This window comes from Phascolarctos cinereus, unplaced genomic scaffold, assembly GCF_003287225.1.
Source record: "Phascolarctos cinereus isolate Bilbo 61053 unplaced genomic scaffold, phaCin_HiC Scaffold_2;HRSCAF=192, whole genome shotgun sequence".
NCBI classification, from domain to species: domain Eukaryota; kingdom Metazoa; phylum Chordata; class Mammalia; order Diprotodontia; family Phascolarctidae; genus Phascolarctos; species Phascolarctos cinereus.
In genome coordinates, this window is record NW_027555625.1 from 325231051 (window position 1) to 325253286 (window position 22236).

At 45.6% G+C, this 22236-nt stretch overlaps 1 protein-coding gene across 4 annotated transcripts in view; it reads right to left on the bottom strand.

The window, feature by feature from the left end:
• Positions 1–9495: 9495 nt before the first annotated feature.
• DLGAP4 (DLG associated protein 4) overlaps positions 9496–22236 on the bottom strand; it is a 233345-nt gene continuing 220604 nt past the window's right edge. For all 4 annotated transcript variants that reach the window (XM_020998625.2, XM_020998624.2, XM_020998626.2 and 1 more), the window contains 3 exons: positions 15769–15860; positions 13478–13630; positions 9496–11612 (listed from right to left, as the gene is read on the bottom strand). In XM_020998625.2, the coding sequence (XP_020854284.1) occupies positions 11394–11612; positions 13478–13630; positions 15769–15860 (464 nt within the window). In that variant the 3' untranslated portion in view covers positions 9496–11393. The remainder of the gene's footprint in view (positions 11613–13477; positions 13631–15768; positions 15861–22236) is intronic.

The following is a 22236-nucleotide window of genomic DNA, read 5'->3' on the forward strand; positions in this document are numbered from 1 at the left end:
GGGGTGGGGGTAATGGTGTGGGCTCTGAGGGAGACAGTTCAAGAGGTGGGACTGAGAGGGTCTTCAGCCAAACCTATTACCCTCCAGCACCTCTAGCTAGGATCTTCCCAAGATCAATTCTGCAGTCAGTGCCCATCCCCTCCCTTAACCCTCTAGTCCAGTCATTCAAATGAATTCAACTAAATTCTGTTAAACAAGCATTTATTAAGTACCTTCTGTGTGCCAGGCTGTGCAAGGGTAGTTAGGGAAACAGAGCAAAAAGAATCTGCCCTCAGGAAGCTTTCCTTCTATTGGGGGATGGGAGATATCAAATCCAGTGTCCAGGAGAGAGCCATTTGCAAGTTTTTGAGCTGGGAGGGGTGGGTATAGTTCATCCACCTTTGGTAATCTACTACAGTATCTCTGGTAAGGGATTGTCCATTCTTTATTTAGATCTGGAATGCCATTCCACTTCTGGACAGCTTAGAAAGTTTTTCTCTATGTACAGCCATTGTCTGCCTCTGTGAAACCTTCTGCAAGTTGCTTCTCATTCTGTCCTGTGCATTGGAAAGATTATGTTGAAGTTATGTGGAAATTGGAGACAGGAAGACCAGTTAGGAAAGGCTATTGCAATAGTGATGGTGAGTGGAGAGGATTATAGAATCACAGTGATGTATAATGTATACCTTGCTATACTCAGGACCTGAAAGACCTGGGTTTCAATCCCTTATCTGAGGAACTATTTGTATTACTTATCTCTGGGGCCTCATTTTCTTTATCTGTAAAATGGGATGAGGCTCAGATGAGATAATGTGCGAACTTTAAAGTTTTATATTATTGTTTATTATTATTGCTAATACAGGAGAGTAAGATTTAGATCTGGACAGAATCTTGGGGATCATCTAATCAGAGTGCTTTTTTTGGGGGGGGGTGAGGCAATTGGGGTTATGTGACTTGCCCAGAGTCACAGAGCTAGTGAATGTTATGTGTCTGAGGCCAGATTTGAACTCAGATCCTCCTCATTCCAGAGCTGGTGCTCAATTCACTGCGCTGCTTTGCCGCCCCAGGTGCTTTCTTCTGTTCATCTTTTCAGTGTTATGATGGAAAGAGCCTAGAACCTTTTTTTAAATTGAAAAAAATTTTTTTTTTGCAAGGTAGTTGGGGTTAAATGACTTGCCCAGGGTCACACAGTGTCAAGTGTCTAGTCTGAGACCTAGAGCTCTTCTTTTTACAGATATAGAAACTGAGGCCCATGGAGGGAGTATAACTTGCCGAAAGTCCCAGTAAGGAGGCAGTAAGGAGGGATGAGTGTGAGGGATATTGTGGAAGCATACTCTTGACCCGTGGTTCTCAAACTTTTTTGATCTCAGGATCCTTTTAAACTCTTAAAAATTGAGGACCCCTTTCCAAGAGCTTTTGTTAAGTGGGTAATAGCCATTGATATTTACCATATTAGAAATTAAGATGTCTTAGTATTATTACGAGTCTACTTTTGACCTTGTGGGTGCCCTGAAAGGGTCCATGGCACTTGAGAACTATTCCTAGGCATCGTCGGTCTGGAGCCAGAAGCCCCTCGTTTCACAGATAAGGAAACTGAGGCCCAGGGAGCTTGTGACTTGCTCAACATCACACAGGTAGCAAGTACTGTAGGCAGCTGAGCCAGGCTCTTTGACTCCAAATGCCAAATTCTTTCCACTATACCCCACCTCCTCTTTATAGAGCTTGGCGACTGCTTAATGAATGAATGAAAAAGCACTTATTAAGTGCTTACTGTGTGCCAGGCACCTTATTAAATGGGATAAAAATTTAAAAAGCAAGATAGTCCCTGCCTTTGAAGAGCCTACATTCTAACAGGAGACTACACACAAATAGATTAATAGTGAGGAAGGGAGGGCAGCTAGGTGGCTTAGTAGATAGAATTCAGGCCCTCAGGCCCTCAAGTCAAGAGGACCTGAGTTCAAATCCAGCCTCAGACACTTACTAGGTGTGTGACCCTGGGCAAATCACTTCACCCTCCGTTTCCTCATCTGTAAAATGAACTGGAGAAGGAAATGGCAAACCATTCCAGTATCTTTGCCAAGAAAATCCCAACTGGGCTCATGGAGAGCCAGACAGGATTGACCAACAAGCTAGGGAAAGGATATTTTGGTCTAGATCAGAGGTGGGGACCTGCGGCCTGGAGGCCACATGTGGCCCTCTAGGTCCTCAAGTACAGCCCTTGTACTGAATCCAAACTTCACAGAACAAATCCTCTTAATAAAAGGATTTGTTCTGTAAAAAAGGCCATACCCAAGGATCTAGAGGGTTCCACTCTAGGTTCCCCACCCCTGAGCTAGGTCACTTCCTAGACTCTTGGAAGTCCACTGAAATGATGGTGGAGGCAGTTGATTAACACGGATTCGATGGGGGTGGGAGGGAGAGCTGAAGGAGAGGGAAGAGGCAGAGATAACATCAAATTTTTGAGCTTCAGTGGATAGAGCTCTAGCCTCGGAGTCAGGAGGACCTGAGTTCAAATGTGAATTCGGACACTTGACACTTAACACTTAATAGCTGTGTGACCCTGGGTAAGTCACTTAAACCCAATTGCCTAACAAAAACCTTTTTTTTTGAACTTAGGTGATTTCAAGGTTGGTTATGCCTTTAAAAAGAAATAGAGAAGGTGGGAGGAGGAAGGACTCAAGGTTAGGGGCACAGGATGCCAGTTTTCTTTTATATTGTGCCATAAGGATTTTGGGAAATAATAGAAACAGTTAATGCCTATCTAGTACTTTGAGGCTTACAAAGTGCTTGACATACATGATTTCCTTCATAACAACTTTACGGCTGAGAGAGGGAAGATAGTAAGTTTTAGGAGACAATGTTCTACAATTGAAAGAAAGGAAGATTTGAAGTCAGGGGACCTGTCTTCAAATCTCAGCTCTCCAGTCACTTAACCTGTGTTTTCTTTCAGTTGAGCAAGTTACTTAAACCTTTCTGGGCCTCAGTGTCTCATCTGTAAAATGAAGGTGCTGGGCTAGAGCAGGGGTCCTTAACTTAGGGTCCCTGAACTTGTTTTTAATAACCCTGAACTTGTTTTTAATAATAATTATATATATGTATATATGTGTGTGTGTGTGTATTTATTTATTTATCTTGGAGGGGGTAGGCAATGGGATTAAGTGACTTGCCCAGGGTCACACAGCTAATAAGTAAGTGTCAAGTTTCTGAGGCCACATTTGAACTCAGGTCCTCCTGACTCCAAGGCCTGTCCTCTATGTACTGCGCCACCTAGCTGCCCCCTAATAATATATTATTTCCCCAATTACAGTTTTTAACTGAATTTGTTTTTTTGTTTTTGTTTTTTTCTGGAGGCAATCCAGCTTAAGTGACTTGCCCAGGGTCACACTGCTAGTAAGTATCTGAGGTCACATTTGAACTCCGGTCTTCCTGATCCCAGAGCTATTTGCTCTGTCTATTGCCCTTGAATTTGTTTTTAAAAAGGATTTTTGATTACTGTATTTCAATACAATGTATGTCTTTTATAATCCTGACTGTTTTTACACCCTTAAAAATATTATTCTGAGGAGGGGTTCATAGATTTCACCAGGCTTTGAAAAGAGATCTAGGACAGAAAAAAAGGTTAAGAACTCCTGGGCCAGGTGATCTTCCAAATCTAAATTAATGATTGATCACTCTATGATCATTTTACAGACAGGGATACTGAGATTCAGAGATGTTAAAGTGATTTGTCTATGGTCACACAGCTAGCCAAAGTCAGAGGAAGGCCTGACTTCAGATTCAGCATTCTATCTACCATTGTCCATTGTTTCTCAAAAACAATAAAAATTTTTTTGGACATTCTGGGTTTGAGGTAATAGCAGGACAACACTTCCCCCCCAAGTGGACATAACCAGCAAGCTGTGGAAGATTTGAGTCTGAAGTTCAGAAGGGCTTAGAGATAACAGATTTGGGAATTATGATACCCCCTGCTGCCCCCACATTAAGGAATCAAGAATGAGGGAAGGGGTTGGGATGGAGAGGTCAGTTTAATTTTAAAATGCTGAAATAAGATCTAAGTTAGTTGGTTTAAAAAAACTCATGAAGAAGTGGAGGAGAAAGGCAGGAGAAGAATCACTAGTGTGGGGTTCAAGGGAGAGAGTTTTAGCAAAGAGAAAGCAGTGGTTAAGGAGGATGAGAGCTAGAGAAAGGTCCCCTGGAATTGGTCATTGAGAAAGGTTGAGGAGTGAGTTTATGGTGAGAATATGGGGGAAGGAGCTGAGACTTCACTTTCTAGTAGTTCAGCAGTGAAGGGGGAAGAAATTTAGCTTAGCAAGCTCTGCATTTACAATTTCTTGTACAATCCTGTTCTATTCCACAGTGTATGTGGAAATGCTCATTTTATTTGGTGTTTAAGTTCAGCTTAAAAAAATAAAACTGAGAAAAATATAAATAAAAAATATAGATTGAGGGGATGGCATGGTTGGTTAGAGGAAAAGATGACACCTTATCTGCATAGAGATGGTAGTTAAAGGCTTTGGGGAAAGAGAGAGACAGGAGAGGAGGAGAAATAGATGATGATGATGAGATGATAAAGAAGCAGCCTTGGAGAGCTAGAACATACAGTGCTCCGGAAAAAGCCCCCATTTGGAGTCAGAAGACCTGGGTTTGAATCCTGCCTCTGACACTAACTTGCCATGTGACCTTGGGCAGGTCCTTTCTCACTCACGTCTGTCTCAATTTTGGCATCTGGAAAATGGACAATAATAATAATAATCCTTGACTCTCTTTCCAAGGGTTGTCCTGAGGCTCAAATGAGGGAATGTACACAGAGTATTTTGTAAACAGTAAAGTGAGGTTTAAACATGACTTATTATTAATTTAATGTAGATGGGGTCTGACAATGATAGGCAGCAGGTAGGGCTGGTCTCCCTTTCTGTCTCCCCTTCCTCCAAGATAACGACAAGTCTCTTCCAGGCCCAGGCAAGACCTCCTCTAGGAAGCCTATGGTCATACTCCTTCCCCCCCCACCCCCCAGAGTGACTTCTCTCTCCTCTGACTCCTAGACCTCTTAGATCTGAGCCCCTCCTTTCTACCCTCCCTCATCCCCAACCAAACTTTGGGCCACTGAACACAGGCCGTCAAGATGGAGTGGGCTGAATCTCCCACACTTGGAAGTCCCTCAACAGCATGTGGGTGCCCCTCAGGGAGTCAATTTCCAGAGGCCTCCCAGGGGGAGGGGGAGGGGTACCCCCTTCTACCAGGTGCCCCTCTGCGGCCTTAAATGGAAGTTTGCTCCCAGTGCTTGCCCTCTGGCACCACCTGGTGGGCACTGAAGAACACGGCAAACCACATTCATTGATTGAATCAACATTCCCAATGTGGAATGAATTTAGTATGGCACCCTCCATGCTAGGGGGAAATTCTGGACCATGGGCCACCTTGCTCCAGAACATCAAACAGCATTTGCTGAATTTCATTAAAGTTGTTTCACTAGCAATCATATTTAGCCACAGGCTGTTGGAGCTAGGAGGAGTGTTTTCTTTGGGACTGGAAGTATGATTTCATTGATAGAGGGGACACTCTCCTTGAGACCCGATGTCAGTGCTGTTCCTCTGAGGTTATCTCCTTTCTACTCTGGGTGTATTTACATATTGTGTACCCCACTAGAATGTGAGTTCTCTGGGGGCAAGGATTGTTTTTTTTTTTTTGCCTTTGTATGCCTAATGTTTAACACAGTGCCTGGCACATCCTAAGGTCTTAATGAATATTTGTTGATTCTCTCTCTCTCTCTCTCTCTCTCTCTCTCTCTCTCTCTCTCTCTCTCTCTCTCTCTCTCTTGTTTGGTGATTCTCTAACCCCTTCATTTACCAAAGACTGAGGCCTAGGGTTGGAAAGGCACTTGTTCACTGGGGTTGGTGATTGAAGAAAATTTCTTTCTTTTAAGTGATTTATCCAAGGGCATACACTTAGTGGAAAACAGGTCTCCTGACTGCCATGTCCATGTCTGACTCTTCATGACCTCATTTGTTATTTTTTTGGCAAAGATACCAGAGTGGTTTGCCATTTCCTTCTCCAGCCTGTTTTATAGATGAGGAAACTGAGGCAAACAGGGTTAAATGACTTGCCTGGGGTCACATAGCTAGTGTCTGAGGCCAGATTTGAACTCAGGAAGAGGCTCGGCACTCTATCCACTGGGCTACTTTGCTGCCCCTAATGACTGCCATTATGGGGCTCTATTCACCATAGTACACTCCTAGGCAGCTCTTTTCAGGCCCTAGGTTTGGTGTCAAGGGCATGGCTAATTCCAAATTTATAGAGGAGAATATAAGCACTTTATGGTCTCATTTAATCTTAACAGCCCTACTGGATAAGCAGTAGAAGTACTATGATCATCTCCATTTTTTTTTTTTTGCTTTTTAGGCAATTGGGGTTAAGTGACTTGCCTAGGATCACACAGCTAGTTAAGTGTCAAGTGTTTGGTCTGAGGCCAGATTTGAACTCAGGTCCTCCTGACTTCAGGGCTGGTGCTCTATCCACTGCGCCACCTAGCTGCCCCTATGATCATCTCCATTTTAAAGGTAAAGAAACTGAAGTGCAGAGTGAAATGACTCCCCCAAGGTAATACAACTAGCAAATATCTGGAACTTAAACCCAGGCCTCATTAAAGGCTCTATTGCCTTCCCTGGCACCACTGTGGACCCTCAGGTAAATGCAAACCCCTTTCCATTTGACCTTGGGGCAAGGATAATCTGAACTTGGGCGTGGAATATGGTTAGATTCTAACCTTTATAGTCTAGATTCTAACTTATGTATCTATTTTATACACACACACACACACACACACACACACACACATATATGTAATATTCTAGATTCTAACCTATAATTCTAACTGTTAGAATACTTGCCTTCCCAGAGTTTGGGAGATGGAATGGGGGGACAGTCTTTGACACCCATAGGGGCTTAATAAACTTCTTGAAGCATGAGCAATGCATACTTAGGGGGTAGAATTATAATTAGATATAAGTTGATCAGGATTTTATCCCAGACTGTGAACGTAAGGAGCACATTTAATGTGGCTGCCCTCTGCTCCCTCACTGGGTCCTGACTGCCCTCTCCAGTACCCTATCACCATCACATGACCCTCCTCAGGCCCACCTTCCCCTACTGTCGTGACTGCTTTTATGTCATCTCATTAGGGGACCTGGGCTATGACCAGACCACCCGGAATCAGCATTGATTAAACCACCCACTGAACTGGGATCCTGAGGCTTTCATGCATTACAAGTGAGCTGCAACCTTCCCTTTCCCCAAAGAAGTGAATTTGCCCTGAGGATCATAAGATTTAGGGCTTGGCTCTAGGAGGATAAGCTAGAATAGGTTAGGTAGCAGGAAGACCTGAACCGATTTAAAAGGGTCCCAGCTGACCCCAACCCAAACCCCAGAACTGAGAACTACTGATACTAAGCCTATGTGCCTCCCAAACGCAGAGCCAGGAGATCACTGGGCCTTCCTTTGAACTTCTGCTAATTCTATGGACATTTTCCTCTTTTACTAAGCACCTACTGCTCCATGGTTGGCCCTGTGCCAAGTACAGGGGAGGGGATGTGTGTTAAGCCCTTACCTGCCTGTGCACTCCATTTTCCAGGTTTCAAGGTGCCAACACACCCATTGTTCCACTGGCTCCTCACTCTGGCCTGGGTTGGAACCAAGCAGAGATTCACTTACTTTTTACAGACGAGGAAACAGAGGCCCAGAGAGAAGAAAAGGCCAAGAGGTGGGAGGATCATAGGCCAAGAAGTAGGGCTCCTGAGCTCATAAATTAGTTGGGAAGTTATAGGAACAACAAATCAAATGAAAAGTTTAACTAGGGTTAAAACAACAATTCAAGGGGGGTTGTGCTCAAGATGCTGATGGGCAGCATAGATTGTTAATTGCTAAGATTTGGGGAAAAAAAAGGCATCAGTATGAGCTGGAATTGGTCTGAGAAGGGTTTTGGAAAGAGGTAGGACATCACTCTTAATGTTCCCACCTAGATTGGACTTTCCATCACTCTGAATGTTCCCACCTAGCCTGGATCTTCCATCACCCTGGATGTTCCCACCTAGACTGGACTTTCCATCACTCTGAGCATTCCCACCTAGATTGGATTTTCCATCACTCTGAGCATTCCCACCTAGATTGGACTTTCTATCACTGTGTATATTCCCACCCAGCCTGGGCGTCCTATCACTCTTGAGTGTTCCCACCTAGCCTGGATCTTCCATCACTCTGAGTGTTCCCACCTAGATTGGACTTTCCATCACTCTGAGCATTCCCACCTAGACTGGACTTTCCATCACTCTGAGCATTCCCACCTAGACTGGACTTTCCATCACTCTGAGCATTCCCACCTAGACTGGACTTTCCATCACTCTGAGCGTTCCCACCCAGACTGGACTTTCCATCACTCTGAGCGTTCCCACCTAGACTGGACTTTCCATCACTCTGAGCGTTCCCACCTAGACTGGACTTTCCATCACTCTGAGCGTTCCCACCTAGATTGGACTATCCATCACTCTGAGCATTCCCACCTAGATTGGATTTTCCATCACTCTTGAGTGTTCCCACCTAGATTGGACTTTCCATCACTGTGTATGTTCCCACCCAGCCTGGGCGTCCTATCACTCTGAATGTTCCCACCTAGCCTGGACCTTCCAACAAGTCATGTTAGATGAGCACTGAAAAGGTCCTCTGTGTTAGACTGTCTTCTGTGAGGGAAGAAGACTCACTATGGGGAAGTGACTTACTCAAGGTCACACTGAGTCAGAAGCAGAGGGAGGACTAGAACCCAGAGCTGTTCACTCACTCCCAGATAAGAGTTGCTGCTGCAGGATCATTGCTGTACCTACTACCTCTCAAATGGCTTCCTTCCAAAGAGATTTCACTGACTAGATGCAAAATCTCCCAAAGCAGCTAGTTTTCTTGGGTTCTTAGAGCAGAGCTTGGGGAAGACCATTCCAGCTCACGGGGTGCACAGGCCTTGGGGTGCTGCTGAGCAGATGTTTGTTAGCCACAGAAATACAGAAGTAGCCACCTCCCCTATCGGGTAAATAGGCCAACAGAGGATCCCTATTGAGTCTGTCAGCCCCCGGTGCCTTTTAGCAGAGCAGCTCTAAGTGGCTCGATTTCTCCTTAAAAGACGGCTCTAGCACACCCAGGCTCCCATCCTCACTTACTGCCGCTAGGCTCACCAGGCACCCAGAGCAAGGAAGTCCCTGTGAAAGCTTCTGTCGCTTTGCAAACTACAAAGCGTTCATAGCAACTATGGCTGTCAAACCAGGCAACTGTCCCACCATTCCTTATTTAAGTTACCACGACTTTTGGGTCTTCCACCAGAGGTGAGCCCTTAGAGCTCAGGGCTGGGCCAGGGCAACTCGGCTCAGAGCGTCCCCCTCATCCCTCATAGCTCCAGCCTGGCCCCAGCTTCACGTGTCCAGGGGAGCAACCTTCCCTCCCCCCAACCCCTTCCCCCAATAATAGCAACGAGGTCAGTCATACACGTGACCCTATTTATTCTCACAACATGCCTGTGAGGTAGGGAGGGGCGGGGACTATCCCCATTGTACAGAGGAGGAAATTGAGGCACACAGAGGTCAAGTGACTTGCCCAAGGTCACAGAAAGTGGCAGAGCTGGGGGTTGGAACCCAGGCCTCCTGACTCCTTCCAGTGTTCGTTCCGTGTGACGAGGCCTACACACAGAAGCCTGCAATGCCATATAGACATATACATAGTATACAGCATTTGCGGGGGGGGGACACCGAGTGCTCATGGTCTCCTGATTCCCGAACTCCTGGGCTGTTTTTTTTTCCTGGGATGAGGGGCTGGAGGAGCCACCGGACACTGTCCATCCCAGCAAGGAAGCCCAGGGATCCGTTCGAGTGCCAACAATTCAGTGCCACCGTGAGGGGCTTCAAAGTTAGAAAACCTGAAATGGGAAGGGTCTACCTGTCTGCCTGCCCCTCCTTCCCCCTCTAGGCACGGGCTACAAAGGGGAAAAGCTGCTAACACCAAGGTATGGATTTTTACACTCACTCTTACACACGCCTAGATATTGTACATGTAAAAATAGATGCTCTTCATACACCCATGTTCCACTTGGTGCCCTGAGGCCTCCTGTGCACGTGTGTATGGGGGCGCACATGTGTGTGTCTATGTGCGCAAAATATACCACTCCTATGGGGAGGGGAGGGGGTCTATGTGCATATGTACACACACGTCCGCAACCAGGCGTGACGGGAGCCCCAGCCATCCCTCCCCGCCGTGGGCTCCATCTGTCTGTAATACCTGTGGCTGGCTCAGTGCACACCCCATCACAATCAGCTTTCCCCCTTTCCTGCATTAGTTTCCTTTGCCAAAGAAGGGGAGGGTTGAAGAAAGGGGGCAGGAAGGTGGATGGTACATTCTTTAGCCTCCCAAGCAGGGCCTGGCCTTTGGGGAGGGTTCATGGGATGGAGAACTGAGAGATCTTAAGAGATCCAATCCATTCTCTCTTTTTTTCACAAGTAGAGCAGTTGAGGCCCAGAGGCGAGAGTGACTTGTGTAAGGTCACACAAGTAGTAAGCGTCAGAGCTGAGATGTGAACCCAAGTCCACTGATTTTAAATCTAATAATGTTCTTTCCATCGCACCATGCCCCCCTGCACCTTGGAAAGAACTTTGTTCCTGCTCTCCACTTCTGGAAAGCTGCTTCCTATTAACAAAAGGACCAAGGACCATGTGTGGGGTGGGGACCACCACAGCATATCCACTTATCCTTCCCCATCCTCTTGCCCCTGCCCCTTCCTTCCCAGACTGAATGGTAGGAAGAGAAAAAAATACTGAGGGATAGAATGGAGGGCTTTTGCCAGGGTGCCAACCCACCAGGAAGGCAGGAGCCCTTTTAACCTCAGGGGAGGTCTTGGGGGAGACAGGGCTGAGAGGAAGAGGTCAAAAACAAAGATCAAAGAATGATGAGAGGGAAGGGCAGGGAAGAGAGAGACGGGTGTGCCTGGGGTGATAATGGCTGCTCAGGATTCTTGTTCTGTTCTGTATCTTGTAAATAAAACTAATAATTTCTCAGGAAATACAACAGGTAGAAAGATCCACAGTCTGGAGCCTGGGCGTGGGAGCTGCAGGAGTCTGTCTGTCCAGTCCACGTGGCAATACTGCCTTCAGCAAGAGAAGACGGTCCTGTAGTTTGCTTGTCTGTTTCAAATCTTCATCACTGAAAGCTGGGAGGAAGGGGAAGAGGAAAAAAAAGCCAAATTCGAGCCCTTTCGTTAATTGGTAATTTTTGTTTTAAAGTTGGCTCCTGTGTCTCTAGACTGAATAATCACACTGAAGGGTGGGAGTATTTCATTTGCTCTTTAATGATTTAAAAATTGCTTGGTTCCTTCCCTTTTCCGTTTCGTTGGCTCAAAGTCGGGTCTGGGCCTCCGGGACATAGATCTCAATGCTGTCCGCGCTCTCTGTCGCGGAGTTCTGCCGCACTGACGCGGCTCTCTTGGCGGCCAGGAGACGCTTTCGGGCTTCCTGGCGCTGCCTGTCCCCAGAGTCCGAGGCCTTGTCCCGGTTCAGAGCTGTTCGAGACTTGGCCGGCTTCTTTGGCACGGGAGGGGGAGGTTTCTTCTCTTCCTTTAGAGCGAGACAGTAAGGAGATAAAAGGGTAACATCAAGACGGCCGTCATGGGCACCCCGTGCCGCCCCTTCCCCACCCTTTTCCTCCCCTCCTCCCCCCCCCGTGGCTTCCACCCAACTGGTGGCTGGGCCACAAGCAACAGACACAATCAGCACAAGATGCGGGGGGATGATGACGGCTGGGGGCAGTACCAAGTACTTCTACAGGGTGCCGAATGCTGGGTCCCCCTGGATTCTTCCCAGAACAAAGCAGCTGAAGATCTAGAGCTGGAAGGGACCCTTGAAACCCAACTGAGTCCAACACTCCCATTTTACAGGTGAGGAACCGAGGTCTGGATCATAGAAGGAATCTGCCCAGGGTCACAGGTAGGAAGTGGCTGAGCCGAGAGCTGGATCACGGTCTTTGATTCCAAACCTAGGGCTCATTTCCCTGTAGCCTCGTGCCCTTTAGAGGCACTGGTGTATTCCATTGGCCGAGACTTTGTTTGTTATTTTTGCACTGGCGTTCATTAATAGAGGCAGCGTGGCTGTGACTAGAGAGCCAGTCTTGCAGTCAAGAAGGCCTGAGTTCAGGTCTTCCCTCCCCCTGACACCATGGGGCCACAGGCAAGTCACTTAACCTCCTGATGCCTCAGGTAACTTCTAAGACAAGGGTTCTTAACCTGGGGTCTGTGGACAGATTTCAAGAGGTCTATGAACTTGGAAGATAGGAGGAAAATTATATCTTTATTTTTGCTAATCTTTGGTTTCCTTTGTAATTAAATATATTTTATATAATAATAACAATGACAATAACATTTATATAGCACATACTATGTGCACCTGACAATTATTATCTCACAACAACCCTGGGAGGAGGATCCCCATTTTACAGATGAGAAAACTGATGTGAACAGAGGGGAAGTGACTTGCCCAGGGTCACACAGCTAGAAAGTCTCTGAGGCTCAGGTCTTTCTGACACTAGCTCTAGCACTCTATCCACCATGCTCCTTAGCTGCCTTTTCTGTCACGGACACCTTTCCATGACTAAAAATGCTAAGAACCTTTGTTCTGAGATTATAAATTACAGATGCATGCTGATCTGCATCAGTGGAGGAAGTTCTACACTGAGAGCTTCCCAAACCAATGAAATCACAGATCTAGACTGCCCTCCCCCTGTAAAAATTAAGGACACTGGCTTACAAGTTTCTTTTTTGTCTTTATCTTTGCCAGGTTTGGGAGATCAAGACTGTATTTACTTCACAGAAGGAACTAGGTAGTCTTTTATCATTCTCTACCCTGGATTAGTTCTTTGAAGATTTGGTAGAAATCACTTTTTAGTCTGTCAGTTCCCAGTATCTTTTTTGTAGAGTAGCTCTAAATGGCCTGATTTCTCCTTAAAAGATTGTTCTATTTACATGACCAGATTACTTACTTGTTTTGTTAATTTGCAATCCCCTCATTTTATGAAGTAAGAAACAGGCCCAGAGAGGAGGCTGGACTTGCCCAAGGTCACACAGCAAGTCAGGTCAGAGTTGGGATTTGAACACAGGTTTCTCAAATCACCAAACAGGGCTCTACCCACCCTATGGTGTTGCCGCCACCGTCCCAAGGTTGGGATTGTCCGTGCATAATATTGTAGCAGCCAAGACAGCACAAGTCACAAAGGAAGCCACAAGACAAAGCTTTGGGATGGAATGGGATGGGACGGGATGAGATGGTGGGAAAAGCATGGATTCCAGGAACAGAAATGGGTCGTGTGGTCCTAGCTTAGAGACACATTGAGAACCGAGCCGAGCTGCACTGACCGATGGTAGAAAGTGTTATTTCCGACTAGGTCACAGCCCCTGGATTTCAGCCCCTCGGCAGTGCTCCATGCTCACCTTCTTCTCTGGGGGGTCCGCCAGCTGCCAGCTGTTTGCTTTAAGGTGGTACAACTCATCAAACTTCATACTGATGTCTTCGATGGACAGCTGCAACAGGTCCCAAAACCCAGCCAAATCCTGGGCTGTGGGCCTGGGGTTGGAGTCAGGGTTCTACAAGGGTGAAGAAAGAGGGAGATCAGTGACTGTGCCCCCCACCCCCATCCCCACCCTTGGGGATCTCATCAGGATAGGAACAAAGATTTCTTTTTTGTTCATTCATTCATTCATTCATTCATTCATTCATTCATTCATTCACTGTACCAGCAAACTGTTCAAGCAACAGAAAGGCAATATTCCTTATCCTCAACCAAGAACCTGCTCAGCTTCACAATACTGGAAGCTTTATGCATATATATCCTCTTTGCTCAAGTTTCTGTCCAAGCCAGTGTCTTGTCTGACCTTTTATCAACAACAGGATTTTTCTGACGGTCTATCTCCCACTGTGCTTTCCCAGTGCCCACCTATCACAAAATAAGAAAGCAGTTCGGGGGGGAGGGGGAAGAGGGAGTGTGTAGGGCTGTGGGAGTATGGGAATGGGGCCTGAGGTGTGAGAGGGTCATTCTATGACTTTGGACCAATCATTCCCCAACTCTTGAGCCTCAGGCAAATGGCATCACAGGATCAGAGGTTAGAGATGGAAGGAACACCAGAGAATTGTCTAGTGTTCTCCTGTTTTACAAATAAGGAAACTAAGGTACCAGTGATATCCTGTGACCTGCCCAAGCTCCCATGGTGGGACAAGTTGGCAGGGCTGGTATCTGTGACTAAGTCACATCTGAATCCCAAATTCCACATTCTTTCCATTTATCAGGAAGATAATAACCCCTGTGCCCCACCTGACAAGGCTACTGGGAAAATCCAAGGAGAGAAGGGGAGGATGGAGGTGATGATGCTTCATCAATGGTAAAACTATGACGACAAAGCATTATTTAATGATGATTTAAAATTTTTTTTGACCAAATTGGTTAATTTCATCAATATAGGGAGCTGTAAGTAACTGATAAATAACTCTCTCTCCCCCTACTAGGTAGCAAGAACTGGAAATCAAACCCTTATTTTCCCGACCTTAAGGCCAGCTCTTCATTTACCTCTCAATACTTCTCACAACAGTTATCATTATCGTTGCCCAGAAGGTACTGCTCATGCTGGCCTGGCTACCAGGAGCTCCCCCCCAGTATGGGGGGAGGGCGGTTTCACAGAAAATTTGTTCAAGGAAAACAATGAAACCAAAAGCCAGATGTAGCACATTTGGCTCTCTCCCCTCATTAATCATTATTGTGATTATTTCAAGTGTCATTAATAATAGTGATAATAATGATATTATTTCCTCCTGTTTATCTTGTAATATTTAAGTAGTGCTATCACATCCACTGTCTCACTGGACCCCTCACTGGATTCTTGCCAGGCAGGGCCAGGTTCATTAGCCCCACTTTTTCAGAAGGTGTAGGCCCAGAGAGGGGAGAGCTGCCCATGGTTACACAGTATGTCACAGGAGCAGAACCATGACCAGAATCCAAAAGAACTCACAGTTTAGGGCTGGTAAAGCTTAAGACTGCACTCAGTCTTTTGGGACAGTTTGTATATTGCCACCATTTGTTCACCTTCTTTTTTAAGGGGCTGCCCAGAAGAGAGCTTTTTTTTGTCTCTTCCTCCTCTGACTCCTTTCAGTCTTCTGCCCTTTTCCTCACCCCTCATCTTGGCCTAACCTTAAGACCCCAGAACTCAATGTTTTCCCCAGTACTCTCACTGCCCCTCTCCTGGGCTCGGTGGCTCAGAATCAGCCAGGAGGTCACAGTCACTAAAGTGAGGGTGGTCACTTATTAACCAACGGTATTCCACCACAAGAACAGAGTCCCTTGTGGATAACACATTTCAGTCACTACTCTCGCCCTTTTTCATTCTGGATGTCTGTGGCATTAACAAGTTCACTGGCTCGAAGTGGGCCAGATGACTTTCTCTGACATAAGGCAACTACTCCAGCTCCTCCCCCCTTCCCCTCCCACCCCAAAGTAATGGCTCTGGAATGTCTGAGTCACTTTAAAGAGCCAGGATTTGCTGCTGACATCTCTTTACCCAGAGGAGAAAGGGAGACCCTACAGAGTCATCACCTGAAGGAAGAGCCTTGGGTTTGGGCAGCAAGCTAGTCAGAGGGACTTCTTATCAGGGAGCCAGATCCCTGTTCTCACCTCTCTACCCCTCCAACCCAAGCTCACAGCAGCTTCAAGGCCACCAGGGGAATTCAGACTTACCAAGTTCTGGTCACAAAGACCCCGGAACTGCTGGAATTTCTGAGACATCAAGAGCTGGGCACTACCGACAGCACTGAGGACTTTCCCTAAGACTGAGGAAAGAGAAGGAAGGTTGGTCCAGATCAAAACTAGAAGGTCTGAGGAGGATATTGTAATGATTACTGTTATTACTATTCATAACAAATCATCATTTATAGTCTTAATATCTGCAAAGCACATTGTCCACAATCTCATGAAATATGATGTGCAGGTAATTCATCTTCACCCTTGTTTTACAGATAAAACACTGAGGCTAAGAAATTATGTGGCGTGCCCCGCATCACAGATCTTGTAAGTGTCAGAGCTCTAGAATTTAAACCCAGACCTTCTGGCTTCCAGTCCACTGCTTCTCGGAGATCGCTCTGACCCTACCCACTGCCTCGATGATGCCAACAGTTCAGCCCGGCCCTCCCGAGAGAGGAAGGAAGGCTGTCACCTATTGTTCCAAAGCTGTCTCCTTTGAAGCTCAGGACAAATACAGACACAGAAACAGAAAAATCTGCTCCAAACCTCCCACCCCCTTTGTGGTAACACCAGGGACAATGAGAGTGGTGATAACAGCAGGGATGGTCACAGCAGCCCACAAATCTACACCACTAACTTTAAAGGTTTCCCAAATGCTTTCCCCATAACTCTAGGAGGGAGGATGGCTAGAGTATTCTCTCCATTTTATAGAGTTCAGGATTTAGACCTGGAAGGGGACCTTAACAGTCCAGTCCCCTTCACACTTTGAAGAGGAGGAAGATGAGGCCCAGAGAAGAACTTGTCCTAGGTCACACAGGTACCAAGTAGCAGAGGCAGAATAAGGAAACTGAGGCTTGGAAGGGCAAGTGACTTAACCCAAAGAACTGATTAGCTTGATAATCTTGGAAAAACATGGGGACAGCTAGGTGGCGCAGTGGATAGAGAACTGAGCCTGCAGTCAGGGGGAGCTGAGTTCAAATATGACCTCAGACACTTGACACTTACTAGCTGTGTGACCCTGGGCAAGTCACTTAACCCCAACCGCCTCACCAAAAGAACAAAAAACACGGATAGACTTGCATGAAATAATGAAGAGCAAAATGAGCAGAACAAAGAGAATGTTGTATGCAGTAACAGAAAAACTGTTTTAAGAACAACTTTGTGTGAATAAGTCATTTTGACTATTATAAATACCCACATTAACTACAAAAGGCACATGAAGGAAGACACTATCTCAATCCAGGGAAAGAACTGATAAATAGAAGTATGTATAGAATGGTTTTACATATGTATGCACATTTGTGTCTAATGGTAGCCATCTCTAGGGTGGGGGGAGGGGAACAGAAGGGAAAAAAAGGAAAAAAAAGAAATTTACATAACCTTATTGTATATTTAAAAGAAATAAGCAAATTGTACATAATAGATTTGTAGTTTCATGCGCAATCATTTTTTTTTATTATGCTGTGTTATAGAAATGCTTGTTTTATTCCATAAATTAAAAATAAAATAAATAAAACATAAGAACAATTGGTTAGAACCAAGGTCTCTTGACTCTCAGAGCCTGGAGTTCTTTCCAAGGGCCAAAGGCTGTGGACATGGGTGCTGACACCTTTTGGGCTCCACTGATTCTCTTTTTTAATGAGTGAGGGGTTCCATGGGGGTGCAGTAAAAGAGGGAGGATGCTTCCAGAAATGACTGATAGAAAACCCCAAAAGCCCTCCATGAAACTTGTTTTTAAAAATGATGGAATCATATGAATCCCATTACCTTACGCTGTACCTAGGTGTTCAGCACTAGGGAGCACTGAACAGATTCAGAGCTGGAAGAAAGTTTAGTCCCGCTTCTTCCATTTAAGAGATAAACCAATGACCTGGGAAGTAATGATCACACAGGCACGAAGAGCAGGACTGGAATTTTGGCTTCAGATCCACCATTTAAAAAACTATATTGTACTGCCTGCCTCACTTGATATCTGCCAAACATTCTCAAAACTCTTTTGTGTTTTACCTTTACTCCCTGTCAACTTCCCCCCTTCCCTCCCCACCCAATCCCCCAACTCCTGCTCTGCAGGGGTAGGGGTTACTTGTCAGGGAAAATGCTATCCTCTCCAAGACAACTCCAAAGGACTCATGATGGAAAATGCTGTCCACATCCAGAAAAAGAACTATGGAGTCTGAATGCAGAGTGAAGCATATTATTTGCTCTCTCTTTTTTTCTTTTTTTTCTTTCTTGTGGTTTCTCCCATTGGTTCTAATTCTTCTTTACAACATGACTAATGTGAAAATAGGTTCAATATAAATGTATATGTAGAGCCTATATCAAATTGCACACTGTCTTGGGGTGGGAGGAGAGGAAAGATGGGGAGAAAATTTGGAACTCAAAATCTTATGAAGTGAATGTTGAAAACTAAAAAAACAAAAATTTTCAAAAAACTCTAAAAAAAATGGCATCCCTCTATGTCCCTATTTTAGACTAAGGGTGCTCAGTAGAAATGAAATGCCTTCCTTTCCTACCCCTCTTTCCAAGGGTTGACTTGACTACTCCCCAAGGTCATCCCACTGACCTTCAAAGAGCAGGGCAGGGCAGTGCAGTAGGTCAACTAGCAATTCTTATTCATCTACTATATTCCACACACTTGTGTTAAGTGCTGGGCAGAGCCCTGGGATGCCAGGAAGAAGAGATGGAATAGGATCTTGGCTGTCACAAAATCACTGTACGATCTTAGACAAATTACTTCCCCCCTTATGGGGAATGGAAGAGAATGCTGAGTAAATGGAAAATGGGGGCTTCAAGTTTCCACCTTCTTGGTAATTCCTTTCTTTGTTTCCAAATTATCTTGAATTTAAGCTTTATGGCCAGGGTGCGAAGGGAAGCCATCTAGCTTTCCTTCAAGGTTGGATGCCCAAGTTGTGTGCATCCCCTAGTTATATCCTAAACATGCTTTGAAGATATAGCTTTTAATAAATTATCTTTCTGTTGATTCCTTTTTTCCCCAATGCATTCCTTTTTTGTTGTTGCATTCCTTTTTGAATATATCCCTTCCCACCACAAACAGTGAGCCACCACTTGTAACAAAGAATGAAAAAAAGTTCAGCAAAATGAACCAAGTTTGCAGCATTCCACCTCCATTTCCCCACCTCTGCACGAAAGGGAGGGAGGAGGCAGCTGCTGACCAGCATTTCAAGGCTCCACATACAGCCCCTTCTTAGCCATTTCAGAATATCTCAATCCCGTTGATCTCCCCTAAAAGCTCCAGGGATCCTCATCTGGGAGGCAGGCTCTACTAATTACTAACAGTCTAACCTTTCCCTTCTCTAGGCCTCAGTTTCCTAATCCAATTGGATTCGGTGGCCTCAATGCTCGTTCCATTCAGCTCTAACACCTATTTCTGTAAGGGGGAAAGAGCTAGTGGTCTGGGCTGGAGAGTGTAACCTCTGTACAGGCCACGGCAGCTGGTTTTTATTTAACAAACATGTGCAGAGAACTTTTCAGCCTGGTTTAAAAGGCTGAACAAAAAAGATCACAGGCAGTACAAGATGAGTGAGGAGAGCCTGGATCAAGAGCCAGTGAACCTGGATTGCAGTTCTTTCCCTCTCTGGGACTCAGTTTCCCCTCTGTAAAATGAGGCAGTTGTACTAGACAGTCTCGGAGGTTCCTTTCACCTTTACAATTTTGTAATTCTCACCTGGAACCCGAAAACTGTATCACCATGACTAATAACATTTATGGAAGCAGATAAATATAATTCTAGCCTGGTACTCCCTCCTCTCAGAGAAGAACTAAACTTGTGGGCCCAACCTCCTGTTTCCCCTCCTGGAGTTCAGCAGAGGCAGATTCCAAAATAGAACTTTTGAGGAGGCCTTCGGTGTCTGTGCTGCATTTGAAGGAGGAACAAGGAAAAAGAGAGGGCCGATTAGGCCTAACCTGGCCCCTGAGCATCTATAATGTCACCTTTGAGGAATGTGCTCCCTCCCCTGGCCCTCCAGCCCGCCCTTCACACAGCCTGCCAAAGTGATATTCCTTATGCACAGGTCTGAGCATGTTACTCTCCTGCTCAAAAGCTTCAGTGGCTCCCTTATTCCTCTGGGATAAAATACTAACTTCTCAGTTTGGTATTTAAAAGCCCTTTACAATAGGGCTGCAGCCTTCCTTTCCAAGATGTTTCCACATTACTTCCTTTGAGCACTCCACATTTCCAGCCAAATTGGCTGCCTTGCTGTCACCCGTGGATACGTAACATTCCATCTCCTAAGCATCTGCAGAGGCTGTCTCCTATTTCTGGAATGTCCTCCCTCTTTTCTTCAACTTACCAGAACCTCTAGCTTTCTTCAACACTCAGCACAAACACCATCTCCTACTCCAGGTCTTTCCTAACACTCCCCCTTCCCCTCCCCATCAAACCACTAGGGCCTCCAATACCCAGAAATTACCTTATATTTGCTATCTACAGATTCTATATTTACTTAGAGGCATATACACACAGTGTTCCCCTCGATGGAATGCGAGCTCCGGGAGGGCAGGAACTGCTGGTCTTTGTGTCCTCAGTGCCTCAGCTGACTGCTTGGGTAGGAGAGAACTATGGATCCCAGGCATTCCACAGAACGTCCCAAACTGGATGGAATGTCAGAGGACGTATATAGTCCAACAAGTATATGGTAATGAAAATCCCTTATTAATAGCTCCTACAGATGGTGCTGCTTCAAATGATAGGGAACTCACAACCACCCCTAAGTGGGCTCTGCTTATGCCATTACTGCAGAGATCTTACTGTTGGGGAAACTTTTGCTTCTGCCAAGCCAACAATCTGCCTCCCAGTGACTTTGACCCCTGTGGCATCTAGAACGAGCCCAATTCCTCTTTCCTGAGACAGTCCTTTCTATAGCTTACAACAAACAACGTGTGACTGGGGGCCCAAGTCCTCTTTCCCCAGAAGAGATCATCCTCAGTTCCTTTTAGAGATCAGTTTTTCAGGGAATAAGACAGCAGTGAAAGTCCTCCCCAAGGAACTGAAGTCAAGGAAATCTCAGCCTAAAAAAGGCTTTCCGATGCAAACAACCAATTAATTCAACACATATTAAGTGCCTCCTGTGTGCAGAGCACTGTGCTTGATTATAGAGCAGCCCTGAGCCATATTATAGGTCACTGAGCATGATATCACGAGGCAGAGTGATAAAGTAGATAGATGGGCGGCTGGCCACGAGAGTCAGATGGACATAAGCTCAAGTTCCACTTCTAACATGTTCTGGCTGTGTGAGACTGGGCAGATCATGTAACCTCTCAGTGCTGTAGGTAAACAGTTGGCAATCCACATTTGGTAGAGGGAGTTTCCGCACTGGGAGTTTTAGACACCAATTACATCACAGGCTGGCACCAAAAATAAACAAATAAAATAAAAAGAGCCTTCAAGGCTTTAAGTACTGAGGTGGTACAGCAGACTAAAAGCTGGACGTGAAGTCAGAAGACCCCAGTTCAAATCCCATCTCAGTAAACTGAGGGAGCCTCTGAGGTCACATCCGGCTCTAAGTCTATGATCCCAGCTTCACAAAGCACTTCCCCCTTCAGAAGTACTGTCAGAGGGGGCCGCTAGGTGGTGCAGTGGACAGAGATCTGGCCTTGGAGTCAGGAGGACCTGAGTTCAAATATAACATCAGACAGTTGACGCTTGCGAGACTTTGGGCAAGTCACTTAACCCCCAACTGCCTCACCAAAAAAAAAAAGCAAAAAACAAAAACCACAGAAGTACTGTTAGAGGTAGGTATACAAGTTCTGTTACCACTCTTTTACAGAGGGAGAGACTAAGTTGCAGAGAGGGTGAAGTGAGTTCCCCAAAGTCAAACAGCTACAAAAGCAGGATATGAATGTGGGTTCTGATTCCCAGAATTTCCACTTCTAGCACTTAGCAAACGGTGCCTGGCACACAGCAGGCACTTAATGAATGCTCATCCATCAACAAGCTGTAACCAGAGAGAAGCCATTTGTTATCCTTATTTGAGAGAATGAGAACCTGCTGGCTGAGTTCAGCCTAGAACAGCACTGGAAAATGTGTGTGCTCTCTTAGCTAGCTTCTGCCTAAACCAGTGTCTCTTCTGCACTGGTATGCATACTACTAACTCACTTCTACAGTTTACAAAGCACTTTCACTATAATCTTGTGAGAAAGCTAGTTCAAGTTCTCAAGGACCTGAGAGGTCACTTAGTTCAATCCTATCATTTTACAATGGGAAGAAACTGAGGCATAAGGAAAGGAAAACGATTTGTCTGTGGACATGAAATCAGTGAGGGTTAGAGCTGGGATAACAACCTAGGTCTTCTGACTTCAAATCTTATGCAGTTTCGGTGACATCACTTTTGTCTCAATAATTAATCAACTAATTAATTAATCAACACGCATTTATTAAGACCTACTATATGCCAGTCATCGTGGTAGGCACTTTGCACGCAGAGCCAAAAGATGGAACAATCTCTA